The 18219-nt window shown below is 45.1% G+C and overlaps 1 protein-coding gene across 2 annotated transcripts in view; it reads right to left on the bottom strand.

The window, feature by feature from the left end:
* Nucleotides 1-17522, bottom strand: part of FGF13 (fibroblast growth factor 13) — a 471100-nt gene extending 453578 nt beyond the window's left edge. Inside the window, exons 1-2 of one of the 2 annotated variants that reach the window (XM_087427321.1) lie at nt 17461-17522; nt 16563-16775 (exon numbers count right to left, since the gene is read on the bottom strand). In XM_087427321.1, coding sequence (XP_087283447.1) covers nt 16563-16611 — 49 coding nt within the window. In that variant the 5' untranslated portion in view covers nt 16612-16775; nt 17461-17522. The remainder of the gene's footprint in view (nt 1-16562; nt 16776-17460) is intronic. The other variant, XM_087427322.1, reaches the window with a different exon arrangement.
* Nucleotides 17523-18219: the final 697 nt, after the last annotated feature.

Here is an 18219-nt window from a genome sequence, read left to right as displayed (position 1 = left end):
GAATCCAGAGATGAAGGACAAGGTCCTGGAGCTGAAGAAGTTTACAGTATAGTGGGAGAGACATACAAAGCAAAAGGGAAATGGAAATAAATTGCAAAGGGCACAGGAAGGCACAATCCACTCCAAATGCAGGGACGAAGGGTCAGGGAGGCTATCATAGAGGAACTACATTATTTCTACAAAAAAATAATAGTACAATAGCAAAACAACAGTATAAACAATATATAGACCTAAGAGGGCCAAGAAAAGCTCTATTCTCTCTGCTCATGATTCTCAAACTTGCAAGTCATTGGATTAACCCCTCAGTACTTTAGGTCTCTGATGGTTTGGGCTCTTCCTTCACTTTATTCACCATGTTATTTTGATGACCTACAACTAAAGATTGAGGAAACAAATCGACTATGTTAAAACAATTTCTCCCATCAATTAAAAAAAAAGGATCAACATCCTCAACACCCATGTTCATAGCAGCATTATTCACAATAGCCAAAAGGTGGAAGTAACCCAAATCTTCACCAACAGATGAATGAATAAAGAAAATGTGGTATATACATATGTGAAGGTTAATTTTATGGGTCAACTTGACTGGGCTAGGGGGTGCCCCGATATCTGGTAAAGCATTATTTCTGGGTGTGTCTATGAGGGTTTTTCTGGAAGAGATTAGCATTTGAGTCAGTAGACTGAGTAAATAAGATCACCCTCACCAATGTGGTCATTGAAGGTCTCAATAGAACAAAAAGGGTGGGGTAAGGGCAAATTCTCTCTCTCTCTTCTTCAGCTGGGATGTCCATCCTTTCCTGCCCTCAGACATCTGAACTCTTGGTTCTTAGGCCTTTGGACTCGTGGAGTTACACCAGCCCTGACGCCTCAGGCCTTGCCCTATGACTTGGAGTTACTCCATCAGCTCCCCTGGTTCTCAGGCCTTCACATTCAGATTGTATTATATATCATTGGCTTTCGTGGTTCTCCAGCTTGCAAATGGCAGATCATGGGACTTCTCAGCCTCCATAACCACATGAGCCAATTCCTACAATAAATCTCCTCTTATATCTATATCTATATCTATCTATCTATCTATCTATCTATCTAGGTTCTGTTTCTCTGGAGAACCTGATCTATCTATCTATCTATCTATGTATCTATCTATCTATCTATCTAGGTTCTGTTTCTCTGGAAAACCTGACTAAAACAACATACAATGGAATATTATTCAGTCTTTAAAAGGAAGGCAATTCTGATGCATGCTACAACATGGATGAACCTTGAGGACATTGTGTTAAGTCAAGTAATCCAGTCACAAAGAGATAAACACTGTCCAATTCCACTTATGTGAGGTATCTAAAGTAGTCAAACTCATAGAAACAGAAAGTAGAATGGTGGTTGCCAGGGGATGAAGGGAGGGGTAAGTGGGGAGTTGTTTTTTAATAAGTATAGAGTTTCAGTTTTGCAAGATAAAAAAGTTCTGGAGTCTAGTTGCACAACGATGTAAATATACTTAACACCACTGAACCATACACTTAAAAGTGTGTAATTTTTTTTTTAAATATGGTAAACTTTATGTTATGAGTATTTGATGACAACTAGTAATAAAATTTAAAAATTTTAAAGGATCATGGTATAATGCTACATGGTACATTGTCATGAACTTCTACTCCAAGAAAAAGTGGTTATGGTACACAAAGGCCCCAAACATATAACTTGTGTAGAAATACTCTACTCCATATAGTGAAAGTTTCCTCATCTAATGCATAAATAACAAAAAATGCAACGCTTCAGTTCTTTTAGTCATAAGTAAATACAATGGTATGACAGGAGATGAACATTTTTTAAAACTGTTCTTGCCTTTGTGGGGGAAAAACAATACAAGCAATCTTATTTAGGTCACAGCAGTTACTGTAAACATCCCAAGGAAAGCTTATTAATAACAGCCACCCACAAAGGACCTGGTTTCAACCACGGAATGTCATGGAGTCAGTGGAAGGAAGGCTGGAGGAGAATTTGCCTGGATTTTAGAAATTACAATGTTAGCATCTTTGTGTAGTTCAATTTGGACTTAGAAATAACAAATAGAGCCAATATTTTAAATTAGGAAATTGGACTAGATGGTGTCTGAAGGAACTTCTGGCTCTAAATCATAATGATTGATTGCTTACTTGATAAAAAAAAAATCAGAGAAGCATCCTAAATGTTTATGCCACTCCTTGATTCTGCTACCAGGAAAGAAGGCCATCTGCCTGAACATATCAGTGTGGTCGCGTGGAGATGCACTGGGCTAGGCCCCTGCCACTAACTTGCTCTACGACCTCGGGTAGGTCACTGCCTCTCTGTGAGCCTGATTCCCTCTTCTCTGTAATGGGAAGGTTGGATCAAATGGTTATTATAGTCCCTTCCAGTCATTATAGCTTGTGACTAAGAACCTGGGAAGCATGGTGGTGACAGCTGCAGAACAATGTGAATGGACATAATGCCACAGAACTGTACACTTAAAAATCATTAAAACGATAAATTTTATGTTGTATACTTTATCACAATAAAAAAATAGAATTTTTAAAAAAGAACCTGAGAGGAGAAAACAACCACTCTGAGCAATAGCTTATAATTAGAATTGCAGGAAACCCAAATGCTTCAACAAGAGGCCTCTAGGCTTGGCTTTTATTTCTTTTTTAAAATCAAGTAATCCTTGATCCCTAAAGAAACATTCAGATACACTAGAGATGATTCTATTAAAAGAAAAACTTTTCATAAAACAATAATTCCTTCAATATTGTAACTACCTCTCCATTCACCATTTGAGTCCAAATCTGTATATGTAAGGCTTTCATAAATGGAGTCTCACCTATATACAATATGGTCGAGACAGAGGCACCCTAGCCAAAATCTCACACTCAGTAGAGCAACTACTCTCATTTCTTCCAGCCATGTAAACTAAGCAATTCAACTTCTGGCTCAAAGGCAGGGGAACAAGTTTATTATCTTCTACTGGGTTTTTCAGATCCTAGAGAGATGCTTCTGCAGTAAAAATCAATACAAGATTTTTCAAGGTATTCAGTTTTGTCACTTGTCTGGAGACAATGGCCTCAGAAAAGAGGATGAACTGTCTTACTTCCCTTTCCTCCCTTTCTGTGCACACTGCCCTTTAAAGACATGCTCTTTGTTCCATAAATTCAAAGGTTGCTTTTATGTCCGGTGGGGTGGAGGGAGAAAGCTTTGTGTTTTTTAAATGGTGAAATCTGTCAAAGTCCCAAAGGCTCTTGTGATACAAATCAGGTCATTCTATAGTCTGAACGCCCCATTCCACAGGGGAAATAAAAACCATTTATAACTCAAAGTAACTAGCAGTAATAGGTCAATGCACTTGATTGGTCAGGCACCAATTACAGGGACACTTCTTGGTGCCTGAAGGATGAGAAGAGGTAGGGGTGCACCTGGGCCTGGCCCAACCCTCACACTCCAACCCCCCACCTCCTGCCAGATACAGGCAGGAAAGTGGTGTCCAAGAAGGGGAATTCCCTTGCCCACCTGTTCTGGACTGACAAAGAGATGTCATAAAAGAAGTCCCACCCCCACCCCCTTATCCTACCACAGTAAGATCCATTAAGGTTCAAGCCATCAGAAGGGTCAAAATATCTGTGCGTTGATCTCTACCATTCTAACAGCTGTGCTGGGATTGCCAGCTGTAGATGGTATCCCCAAAGCTGCCTCACAGCCGTGCCCTCTCTGGAAGAACCGAGGCTCTGAAATTTTATTCCTTCCCCATTTTCTCCTAAAGACAAGGCAACAAGAGGAATGATGGAGGTGAGACTATCAATAAGAGAAAAGAGGAGTAAAAAGAGAGAAAGAAGGCTTCCAGACAGAACATTTGCATGTGGAAAATGAGTAGAGCTGGGGGGATTTCAGAGGTTATTTAATTCAACCCATAAGACAACTGAGGACCCAAAGCACACAGTTCATTGACAACGCTGGACATAGACCTCAGGGCTCCACCTCACTTAACATTTTTGGAGTCATTGAACCCTTTGAGAATCTGTTGAAAGCTATGAACCCCATGCACCAGAAAAATGCGCACTTACATATAATTTCTAGGGGTCATTTGATGTCTCTAGGACAATGTTTCTCCAACTTGCCTGATGATACGAATCACCCAGACACTTGTTTACAATTCAGATTACCAAACTCTCTTCCTAAAATTCTGAAATCAGCTGGTCAGAGGGAGGGGGTAGCCTATTTTGTTTAACAAACGCTACAGGTGATTCTTAAATTCAAGCAAGCATGAGAAACACTGCTCAAGTGCATTAAGTCCCTAAACGGGCTGTGCATTAGAATCACTTAAGGAGATTTATACAAAAACTTGTGTTCCTAAGCCTCACACCCAGATCTACTGAGTCAGATTCTCTTGGTGGTGGATGTAGGTGGTGGGAGGTGATGCTGATGCCAAAGCAGGTTCAGGAACCTCAGCTCTAGTGGTCCCTGGACTGAAGATGAATAACGCATGTTCGATGCTATCCAGGCTGCCTCCTTGGTAGTTTAGCCTGGCCAGGGCCCTGATGGCCATGATGGGCAAGAGGTCACTCACTGCATGACATACCACCAACATTGAGCAGAGTGCTTTGTGCACTGAAAGTCTGGTTCCTCGAAGCAAACTTGCAAAATATTGGCTCCGTGAAGGCAGGGATGGTTATCTGTTCTGCTCCCTGCTGTATCCTCAGTGTCTACAGCAGTAGCTCTCACGTAGAAGGTTCAATAAATATATTATTGAGTGAATTAATGGATAAATTAATTAATACATGAATTAGCATAACTAAAATCCATTAAATTGGGAGTATGACCGTCAGATGTGTGAATCCATAGATTTGTTTCTATGGCCAACAAGTCTGCTAACAAGAACCCTCTAACTTGAATAATCAATATGAAAATCACTACTATTTTAGTAATGTTATCAATATCACCACTGACAAAAATCTTTGTAGCTGGCACTGTCTTTGATGTTTTCCATACATTATCTCATTTCATCTTTAAAATAAGGATGTAAGATAAATGTAACTATCTCCATTTTGGAGACGCTTAGAAAGGTTATCTGCCCAAGATCACACAGCAAATAAGTCAATCTTTAAAATAAGGATGTAAGATAAAGGTAACTATCTCCATTTTGGAGACACTTAGAAAGGTTATTTGCCCAAGATCACACGGCGAATAAGTCAAGGAACTGAGATGTGAACCCAAGTCTCTAAAATCCACGCTTTTAACCATGTAGCCACTTTTACATGGAAGATGGACCACTGTAAAGTAGAAATTGTACCCCAAATTAAATTAGCAATACTAAATCCTGATGGAATGTTGTTGTCATTCTAAGGGCTTTTGGTATGGTCTGGAGTTTCAAAGGTACAGAAGCATTTAAAGAAACCTAGGAAGGATGCGGAGCATTGTCATTAAGTAACACATTTATTGAGCACCTGTTTTGTGAAAATGGCCCTTGAGGAGGTTACAATGTAGTGTGGGGGAGATAAAAAATAAGCAGGTGAAAAGCTATTCATGGGATTTACCCAAAGTAGCCCATGGACGTCATCAGATGGGTAACCCAGAAGCCCAGTGCAGGGAGCAAGCGGTTCCTGTGGGGAGGGTGGAAGAGAGGCTTCTTTAAGGATATGGGTTAAGCTTGAGACGAAGGATCATAAAATGTAGAAATAACAGGGCCAGCCTGGCAGGGTAGTGATTCAGTTCATGTGTTCTTCTTTGGCGGCCTAGAGTTTGCCGGTTTGGATCCCGGGTACAGACGTGCACACTGCTCGTCAAGCCATGCTGTGGTGGCATCCCACATGCAAAATGGAGGAGGATTGGCACAGATGTTAGCTCAGGGACCATCTTCCTCACCAAAAAAAACAAAAAGTAGAAATAATAGGTAGAGCATTCCAGATCAAGGAACGGCAGGAGCTGGAGCATAAAAGTCAGTTTGAAGATAATCCATGAGCAATATTTTGTTTAAATTATTTTTTATTATATCATTATATATGTCACTGTAGAGAAAATAGAAGATACAAATAAAAGAAAAACTATAAATATTCTATAAGCCAACCACACATAGTTTCCTTTTGGTGTATATTTTTTCAGGATTTATTCTAAGCATATTTGCTTGTGTATTTATTTAGACATATGCATATTTGTCTACATGCATTTAATTTTATATTTACAGATTTATACATGCATATATGTATATCTTTATATATGCACATATTCATCTATGTACATTTATAAAATAATAATGTTTGTGGAGCCCAGTGAAAAGGATCTCAAGGCAGTACAGAAAAACCTTTCACACCCACGGGCACAAAATCACCAGCTCTCCTTTGTCACCCCCAAGTCCACACCCAGTGCACACACTAAAAATGATGGTGTGGAAGATTATTTAATGACAGAAAAACATTCTAACGTTGTTGAGAAAAAAGAGTAGCTTATAGTATATACTGCAAGATCCTACACATACACTTAAAGATAATTACTCATGTATATGTATGTATTATAAAATTCAGAGAAAAAAGAATGGAAGGAAAATCTCAAAAAGTTGACCTGGGAGTGCAACCCTTGGGTGATATTTTCTTCTCTACGCTTTTATGATTTTCCAAATTGCCCCCGGTAAACATACATTATTTTGTAATCTGAAAAAAAAAAATCGATGCAGTGAAACATAAGCAATATAAAAGCACACAAATAAATTCAAAACGGCCCTGAGCGTTCTGCTCAAGATGCATCCTAGGTTTTGAACAGCTAAAACCGAATTAGCATTGACCAGAAGACAGAGAAGGCAAACGTTGGCCAAGCACTGACTTCAAGGCTTTGACTGGAATCGGCCTTCTCCGTCTGCCTTTGCAACGCCCAGTGGGTGGGTCAGGTGTATGCTGAACCACGAAGTCTTGATGGCTGAGGGGGAGGGGGGACGCTTCCTTCGGCCCCGCCCGGCCGCCACCATCTTAAGACTGCATCCCACCAGCTGCAGAGCGCCCGCGGTCTAGACCGCGAGGCCACGGGCTGCACTGGAGCGCCCGAACCCTTCCCCCGCCTGCCGCCGCCGCACCGCCGGCTCCGGCGCCCAGCCCGCGGCCGCGGCTCACTTTGCAGCGTCCCCACGCGAGCGGGCCGGGTCGTGGGCACCCAGGGCAAGTGGGCAAAGCCCTCTGCTGCCCGCCGTCGCCGCCGGCGCCTGGAAGGAGCTTTGTCATGCCCGGCGCCAAGCGGCTCTTCGCCAAGTTTCATCTTCGGTGACACAACTTTTCCGTGTTTCTTTTTTAGGCAGCCGCCACATCACGAGGCTAATGAGCACACTGAGCTTTGTAATAAACCCGCCTGCCAGATCCACGGCGACTGAGGGACGCTGGTTAACCAGACCGTTCAGCGCTACCGTCTGGGTCCCAGCTAGTCGGAAAACAAATGTTCCCTGGACCGAGAGCATCGAGGAAGCGCCTGGCCCTGTTTCCAGGAGAATGGTTCGCATTGGTCCCCGAGCTCCAAAAACCACGCACAAATCCAAGAGCTCTTGGAAGTCTTAATGTTCAATAAACCCCTCAAGGGGAGAGGCACGCATACACATAGAGAATCAAAGGCAAAATGAGCAGGTCAGTTCACAACACTTTCAAAGTCATGGTTGAAAGAACCCTTAAAATATCCACAGGCATATGCAAGAACTGCACTCAGCCCGCCTTCTTTAGGTTGTTTATTTCTACTTTTAACAGCAAGATAAATATTTTAAGAACTCGATCTGTTTACTAAGCCTAGTTCAAGAGCAATAGAAATGCTATCTACATAATTTGGAGGGATTTTTGAGACCTAGGTTCCACGTTTGTTATTCAACTTACCTATAACCGTGCAAGAGACCTGTCACTGTTAATTACAGCTGTTAAACATAGGGTCTGCAGCCCAAAGAAACACTACAGGATTCCTAACTTTGAGAACTATAATTAATATGCTCCTTCAAGGCGTGTGTCTCTGTTAACAAGATATATTTTTGGAAATATTATCTAACTGAAGACAGCATAAATAGTATAAAAAATAAAGCTCACACTTTTTTATTTTTCCATGTAAAATGAGTTACATAATTAGTGAAAAGCTTCTTCAGTGGGGCTACACTTTAAGGGGGGGGGATTTCTTTCACTGAAGTTAATATAGCTATCAAGGGAGAAAATCCAGAAATGAGAATCCTCCATTGAGCCCAGCATACCCTAAGGAAACCCATTTGGTTAATGGAAACCACTGACATCTGTTGGCAAGGAAAAGAGGGGGGGAGAAAAGGAGAGACGGAGGCAGGGAGGGAGAACGGGGTGGAGTTGAGAGAGAAAGAGAAGGGAAATGAGACATACGATTCTGATGAGAGACAGACTGAAAGCATATGCCATGTAATGGGGGAAAAAATAAACAATTGAGAGTTTTACCCAGCAGTGAATTAAGAGGAAGTTTAATCTTCAGAACACAGGTGAAACAAGCTCCCAAACACAGTTCTGGAAAAAAGTACCATTATTTTCAAAGTGACAAATGCTTAAATCTTGAAAGTCATAATCATGGCCAAGTGAGGGGAGATGCACATTAGAAAGTAAAATGGCAGGATGTCCAAGGCCAAAGAGGAAGGAAAGGGCTGCCTTAAGCTAGGACTGGGTTTCTTTCATCTCTGTACACCCAGGCCCAGCACAGTGCCTGGTATGGAAAAGCCATTTGTGGGGGATCGGAATTGGCCACCCCAAAATGTGTCTCTTTGGCTTGATTATTTTTAAGAACAAAAGTCTGGTGGGGGGGAACTTTGACCTCCCTCTGATTGCCTAAAAGAATTTAAAATAGAAGGGCCTGTTCCAGGAAGGAGCTAATACCATAAGATAACCGTAATGTAATGTAAAATGTGTCTCTCAGGTCACATTGTCTCTACTTGGCTCATTTGCATTTCCATCTCCATGTAAATTGCCTTCCTCCCCCTTGAAGTCCCAAACCACTACTCCCAACACCCTCCTTTGTCTTTAGCTAAAAATGGTACTTATGTGGCAGCCTCAGCCATTCTGGTGAGTTGCTCAGTTTTCCTGGGTTTCTCCCATGTATACATGTCATAAAGCTTTGTTGGATTTTCTCCTGTTATTCTGTCTCATGTCAATTTAATTATTAGGCCAGCCAGAATGACCTAGAGAGGGTAGAGGAATTGTCTTCCTCCCCTACACACTCAAGAAAAGTTCAGAGATCTGTTGGGCTGCACAAAGACCATAGCCATGGAGCAATCATGCAGGTATAGGCACACTCTTCCTAATCATGTCCATGTTGGCAAATGGGAAGTACTATGTATTTGTACCAACCTAGATTAGAAAAGAATCAACTGTGTTGCCTAGGGAGGCAGTATAACATAGTGGTTAAGAGGTGGATTTGAAGTCTGTCAAACCTGGCTCAAACCCTTGCTCCACCATCTTGCTAGCTGAGTGACCTCCAGCTGGCCTCAATCTCTGAGACTCAGTTTTTCCATCTGTCAAATGAGAATAATAATACATATAGTATGTATATCTATCCTCCATAGATTGTTATGAAGATTTCATGAAATATTTCATGTCAAATCCCTAACAAATAGTCAGTGCTCAGAAAAACTATTATTTTTAGGACCCCAACCAAAATTACTTCCTCAACCTATCTAGGTGTCAGACAGCCAAACATTGACATTAATTCCTTTGGGTTAAACCTCTGCCTCTAACAACCTTTAATTAAAATGTAAATATCCCTAGGCATCTATCAGATTAAGCCACAATGAGTCACTGACAGCCTTTCTCTAACACACAGCTTTCTGATATGACAACAAACTGGAAATGAACATAGCACAGGACCAACGAGTTGATAAGTGCATGGTACATGCATTCCACAATCATTTATTGACTACTACAATGCCAAGCACTGTGCTAGTAATTTGCAACCCACTAGCTATGTGACTCACATGAGCTATATAAACTCTCTAAGCTTCTCATCTCTCAATTTTCTCATCTCTAATGTCTGTAAATATTAATTGCTACTTCATTCGGCTGTCATGAAGATTAAATGAAATATATGTAAAAATAATGTATGCCTAGTAAATAGTAAGTGCTCAATAGTTTAGAAGCTACTATAATAATGATAACAGTAATAACTATGATCATTATCGTTATTGTTATTAAATGATGAATAAAACATACTCCTGCTTAAAGGAATCCCGTACCTTGCCTAGATCATTCAACAAATGGGCCTGCCAAGTATAAGACCCTGTTGAGTGCCCTAGTGTGGGGCAGGGTGGGGGTCTTCCAAGAAACCAGAGGAGAAGACAAGGAGAAGTGGTGTCAACTGGAAAAGGAAGCGTGCTGAAAAGAGATGGCTAGGTGTGAGAAACAAAGAGTGCATTCTGCATGATTCCATTTATATTAAATTCAATAACATGCAAAACTAAAATAAGTTGACAGAAATCAAGATAGTAGTTGCCTTTGAAGGAGGAATGACAAAAAAGGAACATGAGAGAATTTTCTGGGGTGATGAAAATATCCTATATCTTGATTTTGGTGCTGATTACATGGGTGTAAACATGTCTCAAAATTCATTCAGATGCATATGTAAGATTTGTGCATGTTACCATGTATAATCTTCAATTACAAAAAAGGAAACTGGGTTCATACTATTTTTTTTTAATTAACTCTTTTCTACTTTGGCCTTCAGCCACATCTGCCCGTCACCAATTTTTATCTTTCTTCCCAGACCCTACTGATAGGGTCCAGAAAGAAGAACAGACATGTACACCTGAGAATTCCTTTGGACCAAACAGTGATTGTCCAAACCAAATCTGAGGTCTCTGCAGAAGGCTGACAGCAGGTAGACCAAGCAAGTGACCCAGCTCAGCCCAGCCCTATTGCACCCCTAGACTGTCAGCCCAAACCTTACACCAACAGAGGCCAAGGGTGCTGCCAGAGTTAAAAAGAACCAGCAAGGACATCTACTACCCTCTGCCCTTTGCCTGTGGGGAAGGTCATTAGCCAGTGACACTAATGCCATTTCCATTTGGAAATCAATGTTAAAAGTAATTTCAAGGTGCAGAGGCATAAGTAGGGCATGAGGACTGCTTTACATTAAACTCAACATACAGTAATTGTCATTTAAGCTTAACGTGTATTACAAACCCAGATCCTTAATAAAACAGTCCTTCATACTTCCATCATGCCCCTAGAATCAAGAACTTATCACTAGTCTAATATAAACCCCCCATTTTCAGGGCTAATACCCCAGAAAACACTGCTTTAGAGAAAAATAAGTGGCCATCCAATTCAAGGAGAAATTAGATCTGCAGGCTGGAGTAGTGGTCATAATGATTACTATATACTATTTCACTTTCTTTAGGAAATTAGTACATTTACCCTGAAATCCACACACCTAAGAAATGTTTCATCAAGATATGGCATTTACCAAAGTGATACAATGCCACATTTAAAAATGTCAGAAATCTGATTCAAGTGAGTTTGTAGAACTGGTATATCACAAATAGATAAGCTACTGTTTGAGTTGGAGAGAACTAGTGAGGACTAAGATGAACCACGTCACACAGGACAATGAGCTTGAAATCCACTCCTCAGCCTGTGCTGAGAAATCCTGGTGCTAATGTGTCTTCTGGGTAGGGAAACGTAAATTGGGGACTGCAGACAATGATTTATGCAGACATTTGTCTTCTCTACTAATTGCTAAAAACATACTATGTGCCTAACCTTCACATTTCAAAGATCATGTTAAGCTTAGCAAGGTAATAGACATGTAGGATCCCCTCCACCTGCTGTACTTCAATTCATTGTTTTTCTCCTTGAATTGTTTAATCTCAGCAATTATTTTCTATTTCTTTCAAATTTCTCAACTCCAAAAATATATGCCATAATGAAGCAGACACTAGAAAGCCTTTTTATTGGATATATTTGAAGAGCTGCAACACATTCTGGTTGTTCTGTGTTGATTGTAATTCCCAGAATGAGGAGTTGATTTGAACATAAAACAGCACAGCTGCAAAGAGACCTGGAATGTTAACAGTTTCATCTCCTTACTCACTGCCTCACAAATGAGCCCTCCAGCTTAGCACCCAAACCCTGATTCCAATTCTCTCGCCAGTCCCAAGCCTGTTCTCAAGGCCACCATACATTTCCCTGCCCTAGGCATGGACCTCAACCCCTTCCTTCACCCCAAAGCTCACTTTCTCGCCACAACCCAACATCCATTCCCACTCCAACATTACCCACATCTCCAGCCCAAGGATGCATCCTAACCCCTTTTAACGATTTGAACCGTACTGGAAAGAGACTTAGGGGAAGCAATACTAAGTAAGGGAGAAGATACAGTACCCATAACCCATGTCCCAACTTGCTCCTCCTTCTAGCTTCAGCCTCTGCCAATAAAGAAGCTGCACTCCACTAGAAATAATATGAAGAGGATGTGGGGGCACTGTCCACTCATTTTCTGCACCTATCCCCAAGAACAGACTAACATTTCTGATTAGAGCTCTCCCTGGGCACACCCCGTCGAGGCTATGATCACCATCTTCAGCACAGAAGACAATATGGGGCTTATGACCCTCCATAAAACCACTGGTCCATGATGATTTATTCATAAGGTGAAAAAACAAGTCCCTACATGAGTAATAGGTAGATTATGATTGTTAGTTTTTAATAAGAGGTCATCAACATCATGATTTCTTGTGGGTAAAATACCTCTAAACACCTGCTTTGCCTGGCCCAAGCCTGAGAAAGACACTTGCCAGAAGCTATTACAGTAATCCAGCAAGACCAAGATGATCTTTTGGAATGGCATTCAAGGTTCAAGACTTGATATGCTGGCTGACCACAATGCCCTGTCCCTCTTAGGTATAGTTAGAGAGGCTATTGGAAAAGGCCAGGAAGGGAGCAGAAAATGAGCTGTGCCCATAAATGCATGTGCGCACTGCAGTCCGTTAGAGCACCAGCCGTGCAAGTGGCTGGCTTCCTGGACTACGCGAGGAATTGCCCTCCATCGCCCAGCAGCCAGGATAAGCCCAGCCTGACGCTAGTGCTGGCCGTATCACCAAGAGAACCCACAGCCAACATGGCCTTGAACCTGGCCTGGATGTGACCGCTCTCTAGCTAAGCACAAGGAGAAAGGATGGTTGAAAAAACATACCCATCTCCAAACAGGTAGCCACAAACCAAATGAGTTTTGAAATCGAGAACTGGCTAGCACTTTTACTCAATCCAGAAATGATTTGGTTTTATCTGTAGCAGGCTACAGGTTTTCCAAAAGCCACAGGAACATAGTTGCAGTAAACCAGGCACAGCCTTGACTGAGTGCTTTTCCAACAGAGAACTGCTGAAAATATCTTATGTGACAAGGTAGATAAGAGTGAGTCAAAACTAAGCAAGTGTCTGCTTGAACAAACAAATGTATGCTTTCTTCTTCCCTGAAATGGAAATAGGTCTTCCTGGTCAGGAGCTGAGTGCCCCATACTATATACACATCTGCCAATTGAAAAGTTTACGCAAAGCCCAAATAAATACACAAAAGGTGATTTGCTGCACAAGAGGCCACTTTAATAGCTTCATACAGAATCAAAATCCCCTCCCTCTTCCCAAAGAGGACAGACTATCTTGTCTCGCTACATTATTGAAAAGGTTATTGAAAAGATCATTGTCCATCACTGGCCTTAACCTCAATGAGTTGAAGAAAACGTCATTTAAAAAGACAATCAGCCATTTACATGCTCTGAAAGCCATATTTCATTAAGCAGCACAATTTAACTTACTGATTACCTACTACCTATGCTTTAAAAACTCTAGAAACACCATATTCTATGATAATCTTCTATGTAGTTATGATAGGCTGTGGGCATGAACCCCAAATGATGGGGTGGGAGGCTGAATTTAAACGAGCAGTAGGCTCTGAAAACAGATTGTGAAATTCATTCAAACTGTTACTAAATTATTTGACTTGATTCAATCATTTGTCACACCATTGTTCAAATTTAAACGTGCGTATATTCAAAGTATCTATTAAAGGTTCAATCCTAATCTTGTTATGTTGCAAGGAGTGTGCTCATGAGTCCCTCAGCTGAAAAAATTTCAAAAATGACCTATGTATAGGAAATTTGTAAATAACTAAGCTTAATTAATATGGTAAATAAACTTTATTGGTTAAAAAGATAAATAGACCTGGTATCTTTCATCTCTAACATAAAAAGTAGTCTTTAAAATTTAATCACATAAGATTTTTAATATACTTGAAAGGAGAAAATACTAAGGACTATTAGGCATTCACTATTTTGAAAATGCTCTAAATTCAACAACCAACAGAAACGGCACTCCCACTCTTAGCAGCCACAAGATTCCCATCTCCTCAGGAAAGTAAACTCCCATTTTACAAGTTGCCTTATAAAATTACTTTAATTTATTCTAATTACAACCATAATTCCAAATGCTAATTACACAATTCCTACAGAGAGGTAGTCGGTTTCAAAAGTGGTAAGTGAATCAACATAAGAAAATGTTATGACATACACCTAGTAAAAATTTTCATTATTGAGTTACAGTAACCTGTCCTAATGTTTCCAGACTTGTTACTCTATTCTGGACAATTGCAAACTATATTCCTAAAAGAGCAACTCGTTTTCTGTGAGTGAATTTGGTTTCAGGGTCCTCCCAAAGGTAGCCTGAAATAAACCTTAGGTAACCACCTGATGGAAATCAGGAACCAAAGTTTCAGAAACAAACTTGAAATACTCCCCGATTCAGAAGGTAAATCACTTGCCTAGATCAATTTGGTGCTACAATCTTCAATTGCATTTACCTTTCAGGGCACTCAATGGAAAACAGAACCTTTTAATGACACTGAAGTCATTTTCTCTTACCATGTGAATGCCTGTTTAAGAGGCACTACAATTAGGAAAGCTCTGGAAATGTGTAGCAGGAGTTCTACTTTCCAAGTGACTGTTGCAGTTAATCTGTGCGCCTCAAACAGCCAGCGGGTGTGAGTGGGTCCGAAGGGGTTGAACTCTAGCCTTGAGCCAGGATGGTGGCAACACTGACCGTTAGGACAACAGATCTGAACCACCCCCCAACCCCCACAAACTTCCAGAGCCTTTCGTCAACACTTTGCCTAGTTAGAAGGGAAACATCTCCATTTAGAAACAAGGATAAAGGCCCTGAGCTGAAGACTTTGACAACTTTCCGCGGGGGAGGGCTGGTGCTGCCCTAGAATCTCTCGAGAGAGAAAGCTCTGAGAGATGGGGAGAGGCGAGAAGGAGGAGACGAGAAAAAAGAATAGGGAGACGAGTGGGAGGGAAGGGGGCCTCAGGGCTCAGGGAGGAATTGGGGCCCCATGAACGAAAGCTGGGGCTCCCCCCAACTGCAGCACCACTTCTGCAGCCTGGACTTGGCATGGGTCGCTGCGGTTCAGTGTGCTTGGGGCCCTCGGGCTGGTCCAGCCCAATCCAGCCTCTGCTCCGTAGCCATTCCGGACACCTGCTCCTAAGGCACCTGCCCTTTCCCCACTGCTCTACCACACCCCCTCTCTGTGCCTCTCTCTGCGCCCGGGGCTCCAAGAATGCTGTCTCCAGGTTACATTCCGGAGCTAAACCGGGTCCTCAGCAAGGCAATGGCTAGGACTGGCGTGGGCCAAGGGGGACACTCCTTCCTTCTCCTAAGTTCTCCCCAGCTAGCTCCGCAGCGCAGTCGCAACCCGCCGGTGGGAGGCCCCAGGCCGAGACACGCACTCTGGGGGACCCGCACCCGGGCGCCCCGGCCGAGGTGGCTGAACCCCGGAGAGCGGAGGGAGGGGACTGTCCCCTCCCGCGGAAGCCCGCTCCCGCTGGGCACTAGTGGCAAGAGGACAACAGCCTTTGTTCTCCCGGGGCTTGGCGAGGCTGCGCTGCCGAGGCGTAGCGCGGGCGGCGCCGGGGCACCGGGATTGCTCACTTTTGCACGCGGCGTGTCGAAGGTTGCAAGCTCCTGCCTTCTGGGGAGGGGGGGGTAGAGAGGTGGGGAGCAGGGGGTGTGAGGGGGAAAGGAGCGTGGGGGGAGGGGTTTTGCTTCTCGGCCAGGCTCTTTGTTTGCATTGGGGGAGGGGAGAGGGGGTTGAAGGTGGATTCTAGCTTGGGTTCTGAGAGTGGGGCAGATTCCTGAGTATGTCACCATGTTGCACCCGCGCAGCACACATATGCACACTCGCGCACACGCACACACATGCACTCGCACAGACAGGCGGACGGCCAGTAGCACGCAGCGCTGTTCCCGGCGCTCCAGGCTGCAGCAGCTTCGGCTGCCCGCAGCGCCACCACGGTGCGTCCAGACAGGGAGTGGAAGAGGCTAGAGGCACTCACGGGGCGACAATTCCACGAGGAAGGAGGGAAAGTGGTGCAAACCCAGACCCTCCAGCGGCCCCGGCCCCGGCCCCCCCTTTCTCGCCCAGGGTCGCAGAGGTCACGGGCAGCTTAGGCTCCGGGAAGGAAGAAGGGAGCCGCCGGAGGGCGGCGCGCACGCGAGGGGGCGAGGGAAACCAAGGGAGGGGAAACAGGCGGACTCGGCGGGCGGGCTTACCCTTAGAAGCATCTTTCTCCTCTTTGGGCTTGGTCACCTTTCCACTCATAGATCCCAGCTTGCTTGACAGGGTTCGCCCAGGAGACGGAAGTCCTCGCGGAGCGGGCCGGACTTGGGAGAGTGCTTAAGGCGGCAAGTCGCGACCGCGAGCTCCCCTCGGTGTGGCTTGGGGCGGAATCCGCTTTTCCCCACCGCTGCCGCCGCCGCCGCTGCCTACGAGAGAGTGGGGAGGAAAGGAGAGGGCTGAAGGAGGAGCCGCCGCCGCCGCTGCCGTCGCCGCCGCGAGCCCGAGCGGCCGGCCGCGGGAGGAGCCGCTCTCTTTGCTCAAGAAGTGAAGAGACAAAGCGGCGCGGCGCGGCGCTCCCTCCGCGCCCGCCGCCGCTGCCCGCGCGCTCGCCCGCCCGCCCGCCCGCAGAAAGCCGCGCTCGCAACCCCCGGGGCCGCCGAGAGGTGCGGCCCGGACTCCCCGGCTCCGCCGCCGGCCTCCCTGGGCTCCGCACGGGCCGCTCGCCGAGCCGGCGCGGGCCGCGCGGGGAGTTGCCTGGGTGGGCTGCCCGCTCGCCGGCGGGCTGTTTTCCCCCGCCTCTCCCAATCCGCTGCGGGCCGCCAACTCAATCAAAATAAAACCCCGGGGAAGGTCTAAAAAAAATCAAAACAAAGACGAAAATATTCACTTAAAAATAACGAGCCTCTCCAAAAGGGAAATGTTTGAACATGTGATGAACAACGTGTGAGCCTGTTACACCGCAGAGCCGCGCAGCTTGTCGCCCGCGGAGAACCGAGAGGGGAGGGTCGCCTCTTTCTTTCTGTTTAATCAATTTTTAGGTTCCTATTATTTTGCCAAAGGGCGGGGGGCGAGTTGCTCGCAGGCGGAGGAGCGGGAACCGATGGCCCTTACCTGCTCTCGCTCTCTTTCTCCCTACACCCACACCCCCTCGGAGCTCGCCGGCTCCCTTGCTCTCGCTCTCCTTCCCAAGAACTCTCCGGTCCCAGAGAGCCGCGAATCAACACCGCGGCGCATTCTATATAAACGGCAAGGTGTGGGCACGCGGGGGGCGGGGGCCGGCGAGGGCGGGGCCCGCACAAAGCCGCCTGCCAGCTGTAGTAAAAGGAGAGCTCGACAGGGGCGCGCCGACGTCTGCCGCCGATTGGCAAAACCCGGGCGAGCCCCGCGGAGAGTGGGCAAGCGTGTCGGCCGGGCGTCCCCCGGCCCCTCCAGGACAGGCAGGGCCCGCCGGCCCCGCCAAAGCGGGCTCGCACTGTTGGCCGCCGAGATCGAAGCCCGGCGCCCCCCCGCCCCTGTTAGCCTACTAGCCCCTCTGATCCCAGAGCCTGCCTTCTCCGCAGCGCTGCCTGGGCCCGCGCTGGTCGCCACCTACACTTTGGGGACTCCGCTGTTGGCAACTACCTGCACCGAGCGGTGGAATCTCAGTCCGGGAGTCGGCGACTCCTCGCCTCTGGCCCGCTGCCCAAGTTGAAATAGCCCGGCTCTCCGTGAGAAGGGCGCGCTGGGATCTGGGTGTCACTAGGGCAGAGAGTGAAACTGACCGTGGCGGCTGCCACCTCCCACCCCCACTCCCACACGCAGGCCCCTCCTCCTAGGGCTGGTCGCTCTGGTTGGCAAACTGGGTGAAAAGAGTGCCCACCACCCAGGATG

Source organism: Ceratotherium simum, chromosome X (assembly GCF_057802395.1).
Source record: "Ceratotherium simum simum isolate JZ-2026a chromosome X, ASM5780239v1, whole genome shotgun sequence".
Lineage (NCBI taxonomy): Eukaryota > Metazoa > Chordata > Mammalia > Perissodactyla > Rhinocerotidae > Ceratotherium > Ceratotherium simum.
The sequence above is the reverse complement of the archived record's forward strand: the minus strand, read 5'-3'. Positions and strand labels throughout refer to the sequence as shown.